The sequence below is a fragment of the Arachis stenosperma genome, chromosome 10, assembly GCF_014773155.1.
Source record: "Arachis stenosperma cultivar V10309 chromosome 10, arast.V10309.gnm1.PFL2, whole genome shotgun sequence".
Lineage (NCBI taxonomy): Eukaryota > Viridiplantae > Streptophyta > Magnoliopsida > Fabales > Fabaceae > Arachis > Arachis stenosperma.
This window is the reverse complement of record NC_080386.1, coordinates 89,140,197-89,164,778: the sequence shown is the minus strand read 5'-3', so window position 1 is coordinate 89,164,778 and position 24,582 is coordinate 89,140,197. Positions and strand designations below refer to the sequence as shown.

Below are 24,582 nucleotides of genomic sequence, written 5' to 3'. Positions count from 1 at the left end.
GTTAGAAATGTGTTTTGGGGTTTTGGATAAGAAGCATGAAAGTAAATGGCAATGAAAATAAACTAACAACTATAAAAGACTGTTGGCAAGGTATGAAAATTAGAAGTCCTATCCTAGTTATCCTTCTCAATTGTGATGGGAATTGTTCATTGCTACCACTTAGTTAACCCTTACTAAATAAAGAAAAGTCAAGTGGATGAATTGACTTGAGCCACAAATCCTAGCCAACTCCCAAGGAAAGACTAGCTTTAGTACACGCCAAACCAATTAGCAATCTCTCCAATTACCAATCAACAAAGGAATTAGATAACTCAAGTGTCACTAATTACTCTACCGAGGCCAAGAGGAACAAAATTTATACTATATCTAGAAGAGGAATTTCAACAAACACATAGAGTGCAATAGAAGTAAACATTATTTAAATGCAAGAATTAAAGGAATTTACAACTACAAAAACAAGAGATCAACAATAGAAAAGCAAAGAAGACATGTTTATTATTAATTACCTCTTATTGGATTGGAAGAATGTAGAAGGAACAATAATAGATCTACAACAAAATATAAGAACAACATAAAGAAAATTACAATAAAAGAGTAGAAGAAGATGAATGTAACAACAAAGAATTGAAAGGTAGAAGTAGAAGAAGGCAAAGATTAAAACCTAGATCTAAGAACTAAACCTAATCCTAATCCTAATCCTAGAGAGAAGAGAGAGCTTCTCTCTCTAGAAACTACCTCTAAACTAATCCTAATGAGTGTGAATGATTGGAATCCCCCCTTTGCTCTTCAATCCTTGGCTTTAAATAGCAGTTTAGGCGCCAAAGTTGGTTGAGATTGGGCCCCACAACCCTTCAAAATTTGTTGGCCATGTTTTCATTAAAAAATCATAAACCAGCACCGTGCGCGTACGCGTCCAGGGGGTGATTCGAAGGTGCGCGCAAGCGCCAGGTGCGCGTGCGCGTCCATGGGCGAGTTCAACTCCTTTGACTTTTCATGATTTCTCCACTTTGCATGCTTTCCTCTTCACTCCTTTGATCCATTCCTAGCCCTTTTCAATCTGAAATCACTAACAAACATATCAAAGTATCTAGTGGAATCAAAGGGAGATTAAAACCATCAAATTAAGGGTCTAAAAGCATGTTTTCACATCTAAGCACAAATAAGGAGACAATCACAAAACCATGCTATTTCCTTGAATAAATGTGGGTAAAAGGTGATAAATTCTCTTAAAATCAATACAAGATAAACCGTCAAAACGGGGTTTATCAACCTCCCCACACTTAAACCAAGCATGTCCTCATGCTTAAACCAAAAATGAAGCAAAGGGCATGGCATTTATTCAATGGGAACTTATCAAATGCAATCTACCTATATGCAACTTTCTAGATGAATGCAATTGCTTGGTCAAAATAAAATAATTCCCAAGAAGCATATATGCATAAGGGCTAAAGGACTAGCAAGTCTAATCCACAATTGAATTGAGCTATTAAATATTTTTACAAACTTGCATGAAAGGAGATGATTATAGGTGGAAACATGTAGTCGAGCATCGAACCCTCACCGGATGTGTTTGCGCTCTAATCGCTCAAATGTTTAGGGTTGATTCTCTCAATTCTCCTCTAATCATGCTTTCCAAGATTTGTTCTTCTTCTAATAATCAACAATTACTTCATGCATGCATACAATTATCATGAGGTCTTTTCTTTGGGTTGTAATGGGGTTAGGGTCAAGGTAGGCATGCATATTTGGTCAAGTGAGCTTAAAAATTGAATCTTTGATAAGCTTAAACTTCCCACCTAACCTATGACATCCTATATAATTAAGCTCTAACCTAACTACCCATTTTGCACTCTTTCACATACTCATGTATCCCTTTTCGTTTCACAACATTTATGCATTGATCTTATTGAGCTTCGCTTTGGGGTATTTTGTCCCCTTTTTATTATTTTTTTTCTTTTTCTTTCTTTTTTTATATATATTTTTTTCTTTTCCATATTATTATTTTTTTCTTTTCTTTTTTCTTTTGTTTTTCTCATTTTTTTTATACAAGAGCATCAATGCATAAGGTCTATACATTTGATCAATACACGAGCATGTACCCAATTCCCAATATTTACAACAAAAATACAAAATTACCCTTTTATTCCCCCAATGTCCCAAGAGTTCCCACACTTGAATGGTACTCACACACACTAGCCTAAGCTAATCAAAGATCCAAATTAAGGACATTTATTGTTTTTCGCTTTAAGGCTTGTAATGTGCTAAAATAAGAACAAGTGGGTTAAGCGTAGGCTCAAATTGGCTAACAATGGAAGATAAAAGATAAGGCTATTTGGGTAAGTGAGCTAATGAAATGATGGCCTCAATCATATAAATGCATTAATACACAAAATAATGGACATAAAGAATCAAACAAATCAAAGATTACAATCATAGGAAGAGAATAATGCACACAAGAAGGAAAAATAAGAGGTTATAAGATGGAACCACACCATTAGGCTCAAAACTCACTTGCTTGTGTTCTTAGCTCATAAATCATGTTCCACAAGATATATAATTCAAGCAAGTTTTATGAAAAGTTTTCGCTCAAATCAATTGGTGCCTTATAGATAGAAATCTTGAAAAATTTCATTATTTTGATTAAGCTTATTGTGTATATATATGCAACAAGAATCCTAAAAACCTAAAATGAAATACAAAAGTGTTCGGATTAGAAACTTGTCACCCAAAATTACCGACCGGTCGGATGACCTCCCCACACTTAAAAGTTTGCACCGTCCTCAGTGCACTCAAAGATGAGCAAGGGGGTACGGCGAGTATCCGGATTGCTGCATGTTCTTAGTCTTGCTTCCATGTTTGCTTGTGGTGTATTCATCATAAAAAAAAACAAAAAAAATAACACCATAAGATGAGAATATATAAAAGCAAGGAAGCATACATTGTTGGAATGAGGTAAATCACTAGAAATGAGTGAGTAAATTAGTGTGACCTTAATGACAAATAAGTGTGTGAATTCTAAATTAGGCGCCTTTTAGAACACACATTAGCATAAAAATCATGTCACAAAAGAAGCATGTACATCACTTATCCTAGTGTGCTTGAGATGCTTTAGGTAAACTTGTAAGGTAAAACAAGCATTAAAGAAGCATGAAAGCATTCAAGTCAAACACATATGGATGCATATGATCATGAAATACCATGCACTAAGGTAAATGCACAACATCATCCATCAAGAAGTTGCCTAATTACAAAATAAAGGCTCAAATCACATGGTGGCTAGCTACAACATGCAATTCAAAAGAGTTACAAGCTCGAAGGCAATTCTCATCACTTGGTATTTTCACAAGGTAAGCAAAAAGAACTCAAAACCAAGTAGCAAAGTATAACCTCAATCATAGAATCCAACAAAGATTATCTAAAAGCATTCATGCTAAAATAGCATTTAGGCAATAAGGGCAGTAATGTATAGTAAACAAAGTCAATAATCCAACACTTATAATGAAAAGAGAAAATGAAATGGAAATTAACTAAAACTAACTAATTCAACTAACTAACTAACTAATTAGTTAACTAAAATAAATGGTTATCAATGGTGTTTGGGAGTGTTGGATGAGGTGTAGAAGAAAGGAAGAAGAAAGGAGAAGGAAAGAGATGGCAAGAAGAGAAGAAAAGAAGTGGATGGAAGAAAGGGTATCCACGCGTACGCGCGCATGCCGCGCGCGTGCGGATGGTGGAATAGAGAGAGAGGCGCGGACGCGTACTCTGCGCTCACGCGTAGATGGGGTTGTGGGCATGGGCGCGGACGCGTACCTTGCGCGTCTGCGTGGATGGCTAGCCAGGCCGGCGGCCTAATGTTGGCACAGAGTTGGCACAACTCTCTGGTAAAAGTACCAGGAGTGCAAGTGGCCTAATCGACGCGCACGCGGCATGTGCGCTTGCGTGTGTATTGCGAATTCAGCATGATAGGCGCGTACGCGCCAGGTGCGCGGACGCGCGGATGGTGTTGGGCCTGGGGCTCAACATTCGCACAGTGAAGGCCTAACTCTTGGGTTTGCTAGCGGGGAGTGGAACTTCTGCATCTACGCGCGCGCGCCATGTACGCGGACGCGTAAATGGTCGAAAATGCTTGAAGTGCACGTATGTGCCATGTACGCGTACGCGTGAATGGTGCTCTGTTTTTCAAAAAGTTTTTGCTATATTTTTGCACCAATCCAAGCATTCCAAACCTCCAAACAGCTACCAAAACACCCTAAAACCTTATTTAACATATTAGACTACCAATTAAACTCTACCAACTAATCTAAACATGAAATTAAACTACTTTTGCCAATATTTACGAAAGAGAAAATGAAAAGATTTTACCATGGTGGGGTGTCTCCCACCTAGCACTTTTATTTATTGTCCTTAAGTTGGACTTTTGGGGAGCTCCTCTCAAGGTGGCTTGTGCTTGAATTCATCTTGGAACTCCCACCAATGCTTGGTTCTCCATTGTGCCCCAAGATTCTTCATGGATTGAGCCAAGTGTTGATGGAGTTCTTCACAAGCTTGGGGCTCCCAAAGTTGATCCTCTTTTTCTAATCCGGGATCCCACACTTTATTTTCACACCCGTCTTGAAGTTGATCATCATTATTAGTCCAACCGGGTGGTGAGTAAGGTGAATTCTCTATATAGTGGCCAACAATCCTCCTAGACCCATCTATTTGAGCACTACTCCAACCTTTATATCTCATGTTTGATGCATCAACCATAATGAGCCTTGATTTGCAATGCCCACCACAAAACCTTTTCCGCTTACGCTTCATCCCACAAACTTCCCTAAGTTGGCCATCCGTTTCAAGCAAACCATATTTAAGTGGGATAGTAAAGCTAATAGAAATGAATTTCACCCACTCAAATGAAGGTGTAGATGGCAACCTAGGCAAAGATGCTTCCAAAGATCTTGACAAAGCATAACCAACCCCCGTTCTTATATTTCTAGGGACTTCCACCTCTTCACAAGATCTCTTAATCTCAATCCTTTGTTCAACAATTTTATCTAAACCTTTTCCTTTACTCAAATCATAATAGGGAGGGTGAGAAAAATTTACCTCCTCAACGCTTTCAAATCCAACCGGAGAAGGTTCTTCATGCTCAAAGGATTCTTCACCAAGGGAACTCAATTCTTTCTCTATCTCATCCAAGTCTTCATATGGGATATGACTTGGAAGGTGTGCACTTTCCTCCCTAGCATCAATTTCAATCATCTTGGAGGGGTTTTGTTCCCATGGAGGCTCCGCATCTCCTAAGTCTTTTACCACTTCTTCCTTGTCTTCAACAATTAAAGCTTCCTCCAATTGTTCCAATACAAAGCAACTTCCTTCATTTCCCACCGGAGTTTTCAATCTCTCCCTCATGCTATGTTCTTCATTTGATTCTCCACATGTAGCCATGGGAGTTCCTTGAGTGTTCAAGCATTGGGAGGCTAATTAATTTGTTACCGCATCCAAGGCGGCCATGAAATTTTGCATATCCCTTTTCATCTCTTCTTGCCCTTGAACAAGAACACCAAGGGTTTCATCCATTAGAGATTGGGGTGGGTGGAAGGGTTCATCAAATTGGGGGGAGGGTTCATAGTAAGAAGGTGGTTCTTCTTGGTAGAGTTGTGGTGGTTCTATGTTTTCCACTCTTTCCACTTGTTGCACAACACACTCCATGGTTGCTTGAAATTGATCCAATGCTTCCTTGAGACAATCCCTTGACTCTTATTCCTCTTGGATTATATGATTAGGATCATGTGGCTCTTGGATCGATGGACATGAATATTCTTCCATGTGAGGTTGTGGTGGAAGGTAGAATTCATCTTGTGGTTGAAAATTTTCATTTAATGGAGGTGGTTCATAAAAGGGTTGATATTGTGGTGGTTCCATATATGGCTCATATGGCTCAAAAGGAGGTTGGTATGGTGGGTAAGGATCATGGTCATATGGAGGTGTTTGTTGAAAATAGGCTTGTGAGTGTGGTTGAGGGTCATGTTGAAGATATGACTCATAGGCATATGGTGGTGGTTCTTGAAAATCACAAAGAGATTCACCATAGCCATTGGATTGATATGTATCATAGAATGGCTCTTCTTCATAGTGCATTGGTGGAGGTTGTTGCCATGAGGATTGATCATAAGCATATGGCTCCTCCCACCTTTGGTTATCCCATTCTTGATACACATCTTCATTATAGTCCTCATTTCCTACAACATGTTGATAACCAAACTCATAGCCAAGGTGAGAATTCATGATAGCAAGAGGAAGTAAGAAACAAAAACTAATAAGAAATAATGAAACAAAATACTAAGACTAGCAAAAACTAACAAGTAATCCAAAAATCAAGCGATTCACAATATTCACATATATACAATAACCAATAACACAACATCATTGCAATTCCCCAGCAACGGCGCCATTTTAATGATTGGATTTTTGAGGGTTTAGAATTCATAAATGAATTCTCGTTGCAAGTATAGATTCTAAACCAACAAGAATCCTTTCATACAAAAGATTGTTTGTCACAAGTAACAAACCCCTAAATTTATAAACCGAAGTATTCAAACCTCGGGTCCTTCTCCCTAGGAATTACAATAAAGTGTCTTGTTATTGGTTAGAAATGTGTTTTGGGGTTTTGGATAAGAAGCATGAAAGTAAATGGCAATGAAAATAAACTAACAACTATAAAAGACTCTTGGCAAGGTATGAAAATTAGAAGTCCTATCCTAGTTATCCTTCTCAATTCTGATGGGAATTGTTCATTGCTACCACTTAGTTAACCCTTACTAAATAAAGGAAAGTCAAGTGGATGAATTGACTTGAGCCACAAATCCTAGCCAACTCCCAAGGAAAGACTAGCTTTAGTGCACTCCAAACCAATTAGCAATCTCTCCAATTACCAATCAACAAAGGAATTAGATAACTCAAGTGTCACTAATTACTCTACCGAGGCCAAGAGGAACAAAATCTATACTATATCTAGAAGAGGCATTTCAACAAACACATAGAGTGCAATAGAAGTAAACATTATTTAAATGCAAGAATTAAAGGAATCGACAACTACAAAAACAAGAGATCAACAATAGAAAAGCAAAGAAGACACATTTATTATGAATTACCTCTTATTGGATTGGAAGAATGTAGAAGGAACAATAATAGATCTACAACAAAATATAAGAACAACATAAAGGAAATTACAATAAAAGAGTAGAAGAAGATGAATGTAACAACAAAGAATTGAAAGGTAGAAGTAGAAGAAGGCAAAGATTAAAACCTAGATCTAAGAACTAAACCTAATCCTAATCCTAATCCTAGAGAGAAGAGAGAGCTTCTCTCTCTAGAAACTACCTCTAAACTAATCCTAATGAGTGTGAATGATTGGAATCCCCCCTTTGCTCTTCAATCCTTGGCTTTAAATAGCAGTTTAGGCGCCAAAGTTGGTTGAGATTGGGTCCCACAACCCTTCAGAATTCGTTGGCCACGTTTTCATTAAAAAATCATAAACCAGCACCGACGCGTACGCGCACAGCACGCGTACGCGTCCAGGGGGTGATTCGAAGGTGCGCGCAAGCGCCAGGTGCGCGTGTGCGTCCATGGGCGAGTTCAACTCCTTTGACTTTTCATGATTTCTCCACTTTGCATGCTTTCCTCTTCACTCCTTTGATCCATTCCTAGCCCTTTTCAATCTGAAATCTCTAACAAACATATCAAGGCATCTAGTGGAATCAAAGGGAGATTAAAACCATCAAATTAAGGGTCTAAAAGCATGTTTTCACATCTAAGCACAAATAAGGAGACAATCACAAAACCATGCTATTTCATTGAATAAATGTGGGTAAAAGGTGATAAATTCTCTTAAAATCAATACAAGATAAACCGTCAAAACGTGGTTTATCAGGGATATGTGAGAAAATTGCCTCTTCAATTGGTTCCTCCTCCTTCCATTGTTTCAAATTGAGAATAAAGTTATTGAAGAACTAAGGAGCCCCATTTCAAAAAAGGCTCGATTAACCAATAATCTCCTAATTAAACTTTGTTTACACCTCTCCACTCCCTCTTTGATCACTTCTGTGTTGACAGAAATCACCTGTTCCTCCTCATCCAAACTTCTCTTTGGACCAGACCTAGTCTGTGTTGTATTGAATGCCATGGAATTGACCATGGTCGCACATTCAGATCGTTTAATCACGTTGACTATGAAAATACAGATTATGTAAGACTCAGAACTTTTGAAAAAGGACTATCATGAGCTAATTTCAAATTCAATATTTTTGTAGCTTTAATTTCAGAAATTTCTTTATTAACGATAATTAAAGCAAGTTTCAATTAATTGAAATTGAAATAAATTAAGATTATTATCCAATTTTACAATTATTGGATTATTTTCTATATTTAAATTATAAAGTCAATAGTTATGAAATAATAAGAATTTTATATAATTTGGACTAAATAATTAACATTTTAAAATATTAATACAGCTGTTTTGGGAAAATAAAGAATTTAATTATATTATTTCTAATTATTGGGTTTGAACTTTTTATTGAAAATAATTTGTGAAATTGATTAACAAATAGTATTTTTATACATTATTATTGTTGGATTAAAATTTATTTCTAATTACTATATTATCTCTACTTTTATTTGAAATTACAAAATTATCCTTGTACCTAATTTTACCCTAATCCTAAAACTCAACACATACAACCCTAACCCTGAAACCCTAACCCAGTTACCCGTTTCATACCAAGACTCAGCAGCAGCTGCTGCCCCTCTACTTTAGACACACACGCAGAGGCAAAAGGAAAAAGAAAGAAAGAAACAAATGAACAAGGGGAAGGGGAAAACAGAATCAGGGAGAAGAAGAGAAGAGGGAGGGGCGCTGGCACCGGTGGGCCTCGCCACTGCCGTGTTGCCGCCGCTGTTCAACCTGCCACACCTTGCCGCCAGTTCCGTCATCCTCACTGCTTCGCCACCGTCGAGCTTGCAAGCATGGAGGAAGCACAGCACCGTCGACCTCATCAGATTTTTGTCGTCGATCATCGTTGGGCCGCGCCGGAAATAGAACTGCGAATGAGAAGGAGGGGAGACATAAGCCTGACGCTAGAAAGAGAGAGAGAGAGCGCGTGTGTGTGGATAGGAAGGGCAGCGCTGCTATTGCCGTCGTTGCTGAGCTGTCGCCATTACCGTCGCAGAGGAGGAAGCTCGGGGGGAGAGAGAGATCGGCGGAGGAAGGGTTTTTGTTCGTGCGGCCGTGCCTCACTGCCTCAGATCCGTACTGTCTCTACTGCCATTCACCGCCGCTGATGTTGTCCGTCGCCTTTGCTTGCCATTCGGAGCGGCTGCATCGCTGCTTCCACCGTTCTGCTCTTCGGGTGTAGCTCAGGTGTTGCTGGAACCACCATCGGAGCTGCCGCTACTCGGTGTAGTTGTTCTTCCCTTGTTGCGGTAAGCATGTTCATTTCGAAAAGCCCTTTTAGTCAGTATTCTGTTATGCTTGGTTAAAGACTCTGAGGTATGGTAACAAAGGTTTGAGTTCTGATTGTTGCCGTTCTGGTTATCGGGTGTAGCACGGTTGTTGCTGGAACCACCGCCAGGGCTACCGCTGCTTGATTCAGCTGTTCTTTCTTAGTTTTGGTAAGCGTTTTTCGTTTCGAAAACCCTTTAGTTACTGTCACTACAAGAAAAATACCCATTCAGGTACACTTGAAAAGTGTAGCCAAAAGTGAAAAAAAATGATGCCTTAGGCTTCGGCTACGCTTTTTGGGCTACGGCTACGCTTTTTGGGGTGATTCCTATTCGGCCGTTGCCTATTCTCAAAGGCTACGCTTTTCTGCACCAAAGGCTACACTTTTGGCGTTTGGGAATAGGCTACGCTTTTCAAGTGATGCTGTCCATGACCAAAGGCTACGCTTTTCAGCTTTTGTTCTTCCAGAATAGGCTACGCTTTTTAACGCTACTGCATCACTTGTAAAGTGTTGCCACATTGTATACCATAGCTATTTTTTATAAGCGTAGCCTTAGGTCCCTCTTTTTTTTTCCTGTATACTATAGCTACTGTATATAAGCGTAGCCTTAAGTCTTTTTTTTCTGTATACTATAGCTACGGTATATAAGCGTAGCCTTAGGTCTCTTTTTTTTTCTGTATACTATAGCTACTGTACATATAAGTGTAGCCTTAGGTCCTTTTTTTCTGTATATATATATATATATATATATATATATATATATATATAATTATCTAATAATAATTATTAATACAACATAATAGTTAATATGATTACATGTATAAATGAATTGAATATTACAAAATAAAATAAATACATAATTATACTAAATAATTTCTTTATATAATAAAAATTGTCTCTAACCAAAATATATTTATAACATTGATCCAAAAGTACTAGAATAAAGTTAACTGTAAAAATTCATACAAGTCAAACTAAAGTAAGCATAGCCATATCAAAACCATAATATCACTTAGCCAATAAAAGTATCTTCTAATAAAAATCATTAGTCAACCATACATGTAAAGATTCTAAATAGCATTCTATCTTAGCCAATAAACCACAATAATAGTCAACTTAATCTTCATTGCTTAATCTTCATTGTTACCCTGCATAATTATATAGAAAAGTAGTTAAAAAAATATTCATAATGACATTCGTAATTATAAAACTAAATGGAACACGTAGTCATAGTAAACCAAGAAAGCATATACTAAAAAAAATAACATGGCTATACAACTTCAGAATACAACTTTCAGCCATAGCAATACAACTTCAGTGTTAATAAAGCCAACAAACATTTTCAGTCATAGCAATTAATGTAAATGCAAGTAAAAAACTATGGAACAAGGAATAGATAAGGACATACCACATCTAAGTTCGGAAAATGTGTTGATCCATGGCTGCTATTCGCATCAATAGGAGACTGTTGGGCGTCTTGTAATAAAGCTTCTAGTTCTTCTGGCCTCATTCCAGGTTCTGATCGCTGCAGTAATAACTTGATCATATTTCGCAACCCATGAATTTCTTCGTCTTGTTTTTGCTGTTTGGCCTCTTGTTTTTGCTGTTGGGCCTCCATGTGTCCAAGTTTATCCTTCAGACTGGACACTTCCTCTTTGTGCTGATTCTTGATTTCATTAATTTCAGCATGTTTTTTTAAATCAGTCTTTGTCACAGATCTTCCATACAACCTTACCCGACCTGGTTGTTCTTTCCCGAATATGGCCTCAAATGCTTCCTCTTCTGTTTCACCAACAACTTGGCGGTGTTGGAAGTCTTCCTGTATAGAAGAAATATTTAAAATTGAGTTAGTTACCGTATCCTAAATTTGAAATGTAATTATGAATGATTCAATGAACTCTTACAACAGCAGTTTGTGTTTCCTCATCCACTTCTTTCCTCTTCCGACTTGTTCGGGTAACAATGAACATCTCAAACCTTTTTGGCTCCTCCTTTGTTTCCTTTGTTGCTCGCTGCAAAACAAGATCATACTTCGATTTCTTCCTTCAATTTATGCAAATATAAATTCTAATAAATATAAATCTACTATTTACCATAGCCACTCGTACTCTTCCGAAATTAATTGGCCCCATGCGATGTGGAAACTTCACATTTTCCTTGTGTTGCTTGTTTCTTTGACTTATTGACTGGAAGTAAATAAAAAGTTAGCATACAGTTGCTAAAACGTGCATCATAATAAGTTAGGAAAATCTACTAGCAAGGGTGCATTATTAAGCTAAAGCACTGAACAATACCCAAAAGCAAGCATAAAAGATCTATTTATAATACATTGGAGCACCTGTTCAGTTTTTTCACAACTGTAAAAATTCACACTTCACATGATCAAGTAAATTCCAGCGACATCTCATCTCGTGTAAAATATGCTTACCCAAACCCCTTATCATTCAATCAATTAATTCTAGTGACCTATGTCGAGTTCAATTTCCAACATAGTAGCATTCTCATTGAACAAGTAAGTATTACCCGGGTATCCCCTAAACCCTGTGAAATTAAAAAAAATGAGTGGATAACTTATAACATATGAATGGAACAAAACTACATAGCTATGAGATCTACAAAGAATAATTATACACATAACACAAGAAACAAAGTATACATACATATAAGCCAATCCACTAAAAGCAAAATTCAGATGTGGTTTTCATGAGAAAGTCTATTACTAAAATTAAATGAAAAAATAATTTGGCAGAAAGTGTTATAGCACATTGAAAAATAGAACTTGATAGATGACTATACAAAGGTTTTTAACCACAACTATTTACAGAAGCAACCAAAACCTATGGATAATTCAATTTTTTCAAGTAGTCCACACCACAATTAGTGTTATATCAGTTGCATCCTATGCAGAACTGTATCAAATTTATAACTGTTTCCAGATTGAAAGCTTAAAGAATCAGGTCCCCAACTCAAGAAACAGAACAGAACCCCACTTCCAAATCAGAAGCATCAGATGCAGAAAAATTACAAAAGTAAATTCAAGGGAAAAAAAAAGTAAAAAAGGAGCCATTCACCTTCTCCTCTTCTAAACCATAGATTCAGTATGGTCTAAAAAGCTATTCTGCCATTCACCAGAAGCTATGCATATAACTTTCAGATAAAAAATAATACCTTTGCAATGAGATAAAATAGTAGCTAGCCAAGTAAAAAGGCATATAGACATCACATAATGCTGAAACACTTAATAAATTTTCTTTTAATAACAATAATTCAGATCCAATCAGTAGAGCTACTTCACACTAATAACTAAATACCATATTGCTCTTTCAGTAGTCAAATAGTTTCACATGAAAATTCGACATATATAGTCTTTTACCTGGATTAGAGGATGACTCCAATAATAGATCAATTTTATGAAACCACTTTCAGGTACTTGTGGGGGTCGATTCTTCACCATATCTTCAATAGTATCATAGGGAACGAAGTGCTTTTGCTTAATCTTTCCTTTGAACCGCTTCCAAGCATCTCGAATAGCTTGCATTACCCACTTTTCTCCACTATCTGGGAGGAGAAACTTGGTCTGCAAGATTATAGGTAATTGTTATATGCTCTTGTGCTGAATAAAAAAACTGAAATCAATAATTACCAAGTGTCTTACATTGGCATTGAATTTGTCGTCCGTCCGGTTCTCCCTCAGAGTATGCAAAGTCTAAAAAACTAATAACACCATTGATATACTCTTCGCTATACCTCGGTAGATCCATCCAATCCTTTGGCATATCACAAAACCTAATCGATAATTATTAAATTTTTTAGGCGGAAAATTTATAAGGGGTCGCAAAGTGAAGATTAGAAGAATAGAGAAGGCAGGGTGTTATTCGCTACAAAGGGAATGGGCAATGAAAAGGACATTCAAAGACTTGTAACTAGGATGGGAAATAGTTCCTAGTCTTAGAAGTAATTTTCTAGAAACCCATTGAGGTAAAACAAATAAAGAGAAACATAGAATTTATAGTACAAATATAATAAGTTAAATTGCAACTTCAAAACTAACAAATCAAAAGAATTAAAGTATGCATTGTACCTTGCCATGACACGATCAACGTTTTGACAAAATCTTCTTAGAAGACCTTAACCAAAAACTTTCGCCTTCAACCTTAACCACGAATAACTGTAAAAATATTCAATTAAAATATATAATATAAAAACAACTGCACATAAATTTTCACCTAAAAAAATCATATCAAACTCAAAACCTTAATATATCGAATTAATTAATATCTTATAAACTGTTCGCATCTTAATTTTTTTTATTGCGAGATTAACTCTTTATACTCTTTATCCTTACTACCTAACAGTAGAAACAACAATTGGAACCTAATTAAGGTTAGAAGGATTTGGCAATTAATTAGAATTGATGATGAAAAGGAATAGTATAAATTAAATGAGAGAGTATGGGGCAGCTAAGTATAAATTAATATTCATAGTTAGAGGATCACAGGCTTCCACGTCTCTAACTCCTTATTATTCATTATTTCCAATAATAATTAATACTTGAAATTGCTTGCATGTATGTCATAATTCGTAGTAATTAAAAAATAGCATTTTAATAAATTGTGAAAGTACAACTGGTTTTACACCTGTTTACATATGGTATTGATTAATTAAGTCATACATAAACATTCTGAATTTGTTGATAATATTTATACATATATGTAAGAGAGCTTAGGTAGCTAGGTAGAAAGAGAGTCAAATATGGGGAAGACCTGGCCAGAATAAGAAGCAAGGATCCACATGCATGGCGGCAATAGAGTCAGAAAGTTGATTAAGAAAGTCAAAGCCACATTTAACACACACGTGAGCATTTCACTCATAGAGCTGGCACACTTACACCATCACTAATTTATATATCTTCTCTTACAAGTGCTTGCTTCACTTTCATCTCAACTTGCCTTGCTAGCTAGCTACTCTTTTATATAATTATTCTTCCTTAAATCTTCAATTTAACTATCAAACACAAATACCTTCTTCTCTCACGCTTTCATATATATTATTTGAAATAAATAATCACATAAAACATAGGTGGATGTGTAAACCGTGATTGCCTTTTAAGCACACTGTACTACTCATATTAATGGAAAAGACAGGCACTTCAATAATTAGAAATTAACTTCTATAACTTATTTGGCAACCATTTTCGAATCAAAATTTGAGATCTACAAGCATGTTACCTGATTAACAGCAGAATAAGCAGATAAGAAATCAAGATATTTGTTTCCCTCTGGATCCCACACAGCAACTCCCTTTGCTTGAGAAAACACAATGGGAATTAGATGGTAACTGCATTTAAATCAGAAAAGATCATTTGAGTAAATTCCTACACACAATTTATATTCTATCTCTCACCAACAGCCCACAACATGCATTTATTTATTTGAGTAAATTCCTAATTTCCAAAAACCATTTTAAATTACTTTTATTACTTTATATATATATATATATATATATATATATAGGAAAAGGTTATAGTTTAGTGAAATTAATTTGTTGTGTGAATGTATGTAGGTAGAATTGTAGATAATATATCATATATGAGACAAATTAATTGGATCTCGGTTGATATATATGATGATGATTGATGAAGGCACCATGCACCCTATACATACATACACACAGTACAAGTTGACCAACCACACCCAAGTCAGAAGCAGCAGAAATCAATACCTATCTCCCATCATTATATAGTTGCCAGCATTTAAGTGTTCTCTCTACATATTACTCCCTTTTATGTCATAAACTATACTATCAGTACTCTTATTTATATCTCAATTTTGAAAGGATCATATTTTTAATCTTTCATCTTATTTACAGAATTTCTATTCATAAATCTCACTAACTTAACTTGAGTATGTTTAAATATTAGTGTTGGGTGGATAAAATCTGACTATATATACCAAAGAAAAAAGGAATATTAAGCGGAGAATTAATATATAGTTACCATCAGAGTAGTTATCTCGCTATCATGGAAGAATATGTAGGCGTGCAATTTTTACTAGTATTTTGGTAGTATCAAATGGAAAACAAAATCATATTAAAATATCAATATTTCCAGAATCATTCACTCTGTTATTTACAGAGGAGCAGATTTCTGGTCCCATATTCTCAATCACATGTCCTAGAGAGCTAGGGGTTAAGTATACTATTGAGGGAGCAATTAATATACATCTATACATACATATATTAGCCACAAGATGTTCTGTGTGCATGCATATATATCAAAAATGTAAAATTAAATAAACTTAATCTAGGATAATAAGTTATTTATCGATACAGGGATTAACCTAGTAAACACAAGCCTGAGAAACTATAGCTAAGGATTGACATGGTAAAAGAAAAGGACAAAGTATTGCCACAAAGGAAACAGCATCTATAGACTTAAGTTCCTATATTTTCAGTCAGGGAAGAAAGTTAGCATAAGATTGAACAAGTTAACAGCACTTGACTAGGCTCAAACTCAGATAACTATTAGTGTATTGAGATCTGCTTACCTCCTATTCCTCATACAACTTCTAATTCACACTCTATTATCACAAGATCAGAATCAAGAACCCAAAAACCAAGAACCTTTACTGTTTCTATTACCTGGGAGAGGTACTTTTCAACTAAGGTAATTAGCCATAGTTTAAAGAAATTTAACATTCAGTTATAATTTACAAGAAGCCTTAGACCAAGAAGCCCATGCTATGCTTTCAATTAGTGAACTGTGGAGTAACCAACATAATAATGTCTCAAACCTATCTTACAACAGTTTTGAAGGGATCTTTCTTGTAATAATATTTGAAATGATTCATCTGAAATAATTAGATCTTTCTTGTAATAAAATTTTTGGTAATATACCAGAAGGGATCTCTGCTTTAACTGATATAAAACTTCATTTTTACTAAGTGTAATTGAAAGACAAAACAAATATACGCAAAATCAGGAACAAACACAATGTTCTGGTCTTCTTTTAAATCAAATTTCTATTATGATTAGAAGAAAGAGACAAAACACACATACCTGCAAGGCTGTAGCTGTCTCCAATGCAACAGTGGGGTTGATTGTCTTACTTCATTTAACAAACTCTAAGACACGATCAATACTCTCTGTCAAAACCTGCGAGTAACAAAAATTCCAAAGATAAAACAATGAAAATAATAATCTTCTGCATTGGAAAGTTTGATTTCTGTTGATTTAGCGTTTCACAGTTCAAGGTTTATTTTATTTGTTAAAAATGGAAGTCCATACCCTGTCTCTTTACAAGAATTTGTTTCTTTAGAAGATTTTATGAGAATACTTGTTTCAGAATCCTTTAAAATCTTTTTTGTTTTTTATATAAAAAGAGTAATCATCTCAAACAATTTTCCTACTTGGTTTTCATAATTTATTAGTAGGCAAGACAATTTTAACAGAAGAATGGTTTGTGCATAAAAGCAAAAAATATAATAACACAGCTTCTGCTATGGACACTCTGCACATCTAGATCAATCTTTGTTTTAGCAACTTCAATTTAGACAATAAATGTTAACAGCTCTAATTATTTTGCACCAAAAATCATACAGAAGCAAACCTTCGTAAGTGGACCTTCAGGAGCAGACAAACCAAAAAATTTTTGCAACAAGTCACAGTAAACCCTGCAGTGCAACACTAACAGAATGAAATCCCCAAATTCACTAGTTCTACTGCACCGCAACATTAGCATGCATGTTCATCAATTCACGAGTTCACAGGATTTTGTACCAAACCCCCAAATTGTAACCCTAAAATCGGAATCCTACCCTCTCAGATTTTAGAAACCAAATGAAGGTGAATACATACCTTCTTGACAATGGTGAGCGACTGATGAGAGGCTTTCAGTTGAGGCAGAGTCTTCCTGATGTGAGCGCGTAGCAAAGAGAAGCAACAATGAAGATGAGTGACGGCGTGGTGAGTGGTGAGTGATGAAGATGAGTGAGTGGTGGCGACGGTGAGGGTTGTGCGCGACAGGGTTGGCGAAGGTGAGAAGCGCAGAGATGACGATGGTGAGGGCAAACAGGAGTGACTTTCTTGTAGTGAGAGGGTTTCTTCGCGATGCTGCAGTGAGAGGGTTTCTTCGCGATGGTGGGTGGTCAGTGGCGATGGTGAGTGTAGTGAGAGGGTTTATTCACGGGTCAGTGCAAGGATGAAGGGGCTTTGGAGGGAAGTGATGACCTAGGAGGGAATTGACAAAATTTTCGCTAAGTGTAGGTTTCCTTTCGCGTAAAAGAGGAAAAAAAAATACCAAGTGATAAGTATTTTGCTTTGGATACATTAGGCATCACTTTTTAAGTGCACCCAAAACTTAAAAAATAGGCTACCCTTTAAAAGCGTCTCCTTTGATACGAAAAGTGAACCTATAGATATCAACCTACGGCTACGCTTTATAAGTGATTTCTATAATACCTAAGGCTACACTTTTTAAATGATGCCACATTTGTGTATCCTTTTCTCTTATAAAAAGGCAACACGGAGAAAAGCGTAGCCTATTCTATGAATAGGCTACGCTTTTCAAATGTAGCTTAAAAAAAGTGTGGCTGAATGGGTATTTTTCTTGTAGTGTGTTCTGTTATCTTACGCTGAGGTTTTATGGCATTAATTGCTATAAGATTGAGTTTTGGTTGTTATATGTCAACAGTTCCATTATCCCAGTTCAGAATCTGGTAATCCGGATTAGACGTAACGGGAGGAACCGAGGAAGTCGACACTTTAAGAGAAGGCACTGGGGGAGGATCAGCCTCATCATCATCCTGGTCATCAGGGACAATCTTACCATCCCTCACAACATTGTCCAGGCTGATGAGAGTCAAGTCGGCATCAAGAGCAACAATTCGAAACTTCTCCATCAAGTTCTCGGAGGCGGAAGTTACGCTGCCCACAAGGTGACCCTGAAGCTCACCATAATTGGCCCGAGCAGTTTCCAACTCATCCCGGAGGCGCATTAAATCCCTATAAGCTGAGACATAGCTATCCTTATGCTTCAGGGCCATGTCCTCAGCCAACTTCAAAGAAGCAACCAGGGCAATAGAGCTGGCATTCTCACCCTCCAGCTCCTTCTCCACCTTCGCCAACTTCACCTCCAACTCCTCCTTCAGACCCATGATTCGATCAAATTCTGACTTGGCCTCCTCCATGAAGGATTTTGTGGCATGAATCGGAATCCCCTGAACTATTCGGAAAATAGCCGCACCCATATGAGCCATCTTCACACTACTTTTGGTGATAAAATCCAGATGCTGAAGAAGAGACACGTCATCCATGGAAAGCCCACCATAGGGGGCAATTTGCTAGTCAACAAACTCGATAGCATCAAAGTCCGGGGCATCCAGGTTGAAGGGCTCGGATGTCTTTTGCTTTTTTAAGGGAGGGACACCAGAAGCAACGGCAGAAGTCTGAGGAGGATCGACCTGATGAAACCGAGGAGTAGGAATTACTTTCCTCGGCCCAAGGGAACTCGGCACAGGAGGCTTTACCGGGATCTGTGAAGATCCCTCACCGGCCACCTTGGCCGAGATGTTCTGAGCAGCAGTCGCCTTCTTTGCCCTTTTAAAGGCCTTCATGGAGTCACTATTCTTTGACATCTCTACAAACACAAAAATAGCCACGACAAAGAGTTACAAATTTGATAAGAGGAAGAAAAAGGAAACAAGTATAGAAACCAGTCAGACAAATAGACAAACAAATACCCAAAACAGTCCGAACCAAGGACTGATCATTCAAAAATCTTTTTGTATCAAGATGGGGTGGTTTCCCCTAGAGATCCTCAAGAACAACTACAAAAGCGCGTTCGACATCATCAAGCATCTCCCAAGTGTAGCGAGACACTCTTACATCCTTCTGCCACTCTAGAGGGAAGGAGGGCTCATCATTTTCATCAAGAAAAAAGGGGCGGGCCCCCTCAACAGTTCGAACTTTAAAGAAGTAGTTCTTGAAGTCCTTAAAGGACTCATCATACATCGCAAACACTTTATGGCCCTGGGCGGACCGGAAAGAAACCCAAGAAGCTTTCTTTTTTGAAGAATCGCCAGGCTTGGTGGAAACAAACAAGTAAAGAAAAAGAGTTTGGGAAGGTGTTACATCTAGTTCATGGCAGAGAAGTTGGAAAATTTTAATGAAACCCCAGGAATTAGGGTGAAGCTGGGATGGAGCAATATTACACGACCACAACAGGTCAGTCTCAAAAGCAGAAAAAGGAAAAGTAACATTCAACTGGCTGAAGAAGAATTCATAGGCATAGAAGAAGGGACGCTCCCTCTCAATGGAAGTCGGAAAACAAACTCTCTCATCAAAATCAGGGACAACAAGCTCGTAATCCTCCTCACGAGCATTGTTACCACAAATCCTATGGCGTTTCCTCAGCTCTGTGCAAAATTCAACATCCACGACAGAAACACATAACAAAACAAGGGAGTCCAGCCAATCGGACATCCCCTCGGGAACTCTGGAAGACATCTCTACAATGTTATTGCGAGAAGACATGAGGCCAACTAATCCTACAAGGAAGAAAAGAAGATAGGGGTTACTACAAACATCTCAGACAAAGGGAAAAAACAACTCGGTCAATACTTCTCAAACGAGGAAACAACGAAAAGGAAAACCCCAAGACTCAAACCAAAGTCCTGGGGCATCCTTTGGAGGCAGTAACAAAGCAAGGTTTCCAGAAATATTCTACAGCTTGCATCCCAGCATTTCTCAAAAAGAATTCAAAAACAACAAATGCTTTTCATCAAAGGAAAACACAGCAAATCATCACAAGCCTACCAAGCAAAAAGCATTCTCAAACATCAAACACGCCAAGCAGAGACCATTAAAGATGCAACCTTTTTTAAGAGCAGACAAAAGCAACCTTCAAATAAACGAGGAACAGACACGGACAAGCAGTATCAAGAACAGAAACAACAAAAACATGCAAAACCCTAAAGGCACCCAGCAAAAGCAAAAAGGATCATGCAGAAGATAGAGAAACTCTCAGAAAGCACATTTCAACAAATCTAGGGCTCAAGGAAAACAGAAAGATCCAAACATTTTCAAAAAGAGAGGATCAAAACCAAAACCTCATCACAAAACTAAAATCAAAGAGAAAGCATGAAAGGGGACTAACCTGGAGATGGAAGAAACTTCAAAAAAGGGCAGAAACGAAAGTTGCCTAGGAAACCGCCGAGCGACGCCACTAACGCCAGGAAGCAGAAGCGCAAGCGAAAGACAGAGAGCGAAGAGAGAAGAGGAAAAAGTAACAAAGAGGTTACAAGGAAAATAAAAGGAGAGAAACCGTTTTCTAGGTTTTTCAAAATCAAAAGTAAAGAGCCCAGGGGAAACGGGGCAATTAATGTTCAAATTAAAGAAGGCATTAAACCCTCGCACGTTCCCAAAAAAGCGCCGATAGAAAAGCGCACGCTTTTTAGAGGAAACGTTCTACATTCAAAAGCTGCTACAAAGGAATCGACAAAATGCTCGAGTTCGGCTTCACCAAAAAAGGACCGAAGTCAAGGACTCGACCTCAAAAAGAAGACCGAGCTCATGCAGGGGCACTGTTCATACCCTGGGTCGAGCTGTCCGACCCGGAATGTTCGACAGACAAAGCGACCGACCTCTTCAGGTCAGGACAACCCGACCTCTTCCCAAAGAGCTCGGTCAAGTCCCCAGAAAGCCCAAAGAAGGGCCCAGATAAAGGAACACGCCCCAAATTCTAAGGCGGCCCAAGCCTACAGAGAGAAAGGCGGTTCCCTTAAAGATAAAGATGACCTCACTTAGAGATAAGATAAAGATAAGATAAGATAACTAACTTATCTTATCCACAGAAGGCCACATCTCACTATTATAAATACACTGGAGCGCCCAGGTATAACTCATACTCTAATTCTACTCAATACCTGCTTAATACCCTTGCTAACTTAAGCATTGGAGTCCCTTGCAAGTACCCCCACCCTCCGGGGACGAAGGATCAGCAGCACTTTCAGTTCCACAAGTCGGACACACCAGCTCCGGCGGCTATATACCTGCCAGACGCATCGGCTCCGACCAACACAAAAGATCTCGACCGAGATCAACCTATAGTTTCAGGTAACCCTCGGAACAACTACCCAATTAGATGAAGATTGAAAGCTTTCTAGTAAAATCAAGAGAAAAGATAGAAGAAGAAGAATGAAAACTAATATTGATCCATCAAATTGCAGCAGAGATCCCTAACCCAATGAAATGGGTTTAGTTGTTCATAGCTCTGGAAAATGAAAACAAAGATGGAGAATACAGCATGAAAGTAAAACTAAAAGTTGCAGAGAAAGTAAAATACAGAGAGTAGTTCTATGCCCAAGGCTCCTAAAGTTTCCAACCCCAAAACTAATTCAAAGCTACTCCTATATATACTACTCTTTTGATCTGCTAGTTGGCTCTTCAAATCTTGGGTGTGGGCCTCTGAATCTTGAGTTTGAAGCAGGTATCCTCTTTATTGGGCTTAGCTTTGCTTGCAGAGAGAAAATGTGAAGTAGGCAGGGACTTTGGCTCAGGACGTTAGTGGTGTCAATGTTAAGTGAAAGTGTGGGTTCGAGAACGTTAGTGACAATCACCTTTTTCACTAACGTTCCTAACCCAAATATGATCACGTTGACTTCAACGTTAGTGGCACTAAAGTGACCACTAACGTTGCCTATTGGTCCTTCGCATACGTTATTGGGACTTACCTTTCCCAATAACGTGGTGAGTCACCCCTTCTCCTTACGTTAGAGTCCACGTTATCTAGGTTAACGTGGCTTCTAACGTAGCAATGCCAATTCTTCGAGAATGTTAGTGACACTTACCTTTGTCACTAACGTTCCAATGTGCCCATACTTCCCACGTTAGAGTCCACGTTAACTAAGTTAACGTGGCTTCTAACGTAGTCATGCTGGCCATCTCCAACGTTAGTGACAAAGGTGAGTGTCACTAACGTTGGCTCATCATCTCTTTATCCACGTTAGCTTCCACGTTAACAAAGTTAACGTGGGAGTTAACGTTGCTCATGGTGGCTCTTGGTGGTTCACCCCAACGTTAGTGATAAAGGTAAGTGTCACTAACGTTGGCGATCAATTACTCTCTCCACGTTAGCTTCCACGTTAACTAAGTTAACGTGGGAGTTAACGTGGCTCATGGAGGCTTGGCCAACGTTAGTGACAAAGGTGAATGTCACTAACGTTGGCTTCTCTTTTATACCTTTAACGTTAGAGTCCACGTTAACTAACGTGGCAACTAACGTGGCTAATTATGAGCTTGGTCCAACGTTAGTGACAAAGGAGAGTGTCACTAACGTTGGCCTTGTTGTCTTCTTCCACGTTAGAGTTCACGTTAACTTAGTTAACGTGACTCTTAACGTGGGCTGTGATGGCTTCGAGGGCGTTATTGGCAATTACCTTTCTTACTAACTTTGCAAGCTAGCTCCCATTCCATGTTAGAGGTCACGTTAGTTGAACTAACGTGAATGCTAACGTGGTTCTTCTTTGCTTCCTTTGTCCTGAAATCAAGCAGCAAAGTGCATCAAAGTTCTAATCCAAGTCATGAGACATGCATCATCCAATTTGTCATATAATTCATGCAAAATTCTCATGAAATCATGTAAAGTGCACAATGTATGCTTGGAACAATATGTAAGTGAATATCTACCCAAAACTAGCTTATTTCTGAAGAAAATGCATGAAACTACCCTAAAAACAGTAACGAAAGGTCAGTGAAACTGGCCAAAATGCCCTGGCATCAGTGATCAAGGTCCAGGCATGGCCGAATGGCCAGCCCCCAAAGTCTAAGAACTAAACGTCCGAAGATACATACCAAGATGTGGTCAAAAGACTAGATAACTAGTACAATAGTAAAAAGTTCTATTTATACTAAACTAGCTACTAGGGTTTACAGAAATAAGGCTTAGTGCAGAAATCCACTTCCGGGGCCCACTTTGGTGTGAGCTTGGGCTGAGCTTGAGCTTTACACGTTCAAAGGCTTCTCTTGGGATTAAACGCCAATTTGCAACGTGTTTTGGCGTTTAACTCTGGTTTGTGACGTGTTTCTGGCGTTTTACTCCAGAATACAGCATGGAACTGGTTTTGAACGCCAGTTTGCGTCATCTAAGCTCGAACAAAGTATAGACCAGTATATATTGATGGAAAGCCCTGGATGTCTACTTTCCAACGCAGTTAAGAGTGCGCCATTTGGAGTTTTGTAGCTCTAGAAAATCCATTTCGAGTGCAGGGAGGTCAGAATCCAATAGCATCTTTAATCCTTTTTCAGCCTGAATCAAATTTTTGCTCAGGTCCCTCAATTTCAGCCAGAAAATATCTGAAATCACAGAAAAACACACAAACTCATAGTAAAGTCCAGAAATGTGAATTTTGCATAAAAACTAATAAAAACATCCCTAAAAGTAGCTAGATCCTACTAAAAACTACCTAAAAACAATGCCAAAAAGCGTATAAATTATCCGCTCATCACAACACCAAACTTAAATTGTAGCTTGTCCCCAAGCAACTGAAAATCAAATAGGATAAAAAGAAGAGCATATACTATGAATCCCAAAATATCAATGAATATTAGTTCTAATTAGATGAGCGGGACTTGTAGCCTTTTGCTTCTGAACAGTTTTGGCATCTCGCTTTATCCTTTGAAGTTTAGAATGATTGGCATCCATAGGAACTCAAAGTTCAGATAGTGTTATTGATTCTCTTAGTTAAGTATATTAATTCTTGAACACAGCTACTTTTATGAGTCTTGGCCGTGGCCCTAAGCACTTTGTCTTCCAGTATTACCACCGGATACATAAATGCCACAGACACATGACTGGGTGAACCTTTTCAGATTGTGACTCAGCTTTGCTAAAGTCCCCAGTTAGAGGTGTCCAGAGTTCTTAAGCACACTCTTTTTGCTTTGGATCATGACTTTAACCACTTAGTCTCAAGCTTTTCACTTGGACCTGCATGCCACAAGCACATGGTTAGGGACAGCTTGATTTAGCCGCTTAGGCCTGGATTTATTTCCTTGGCCCTCCTATCCATTGATGCTCAAAGCCTTGGATCCTTTTTACCCTTGCCTT

At 38.0% G+C, this 24,582-nt stretch overlaps 1 protein-coding gene across 1 annotated transcript; it reads right to left on the bottom strand.

Moving 5' to 3' along the window:
- Positions 1–10,612: 10,612 nt before the first annotated feature.
- Positions 10,613–15,214, bottom strand: LOC130957316 (uncharacterized). Its single transcript, XM_057884187.1, has 9 exons — positions 15,204–15,214; positions 14,711–14,819; positions 12,900–13,059; positions 11,949–12,023; positions 11,811–11,839; positions 11,576–11,668; positions 11,387–11,494; positions 10,891–11,301; positions 10,613–10,630 (listed from the first exon to the last, which is right to left on the bottom strand). Exons 1-9 carry the CDS (start codon positions 15,212–15,214, stop codon positions 10,613–10,615), a joined length of 1,014 nt encoding a protein of 337 aa, XP_057740170.1.
- Positions 15,215–24,582: the final 9,368 nt, after the last annotated feature.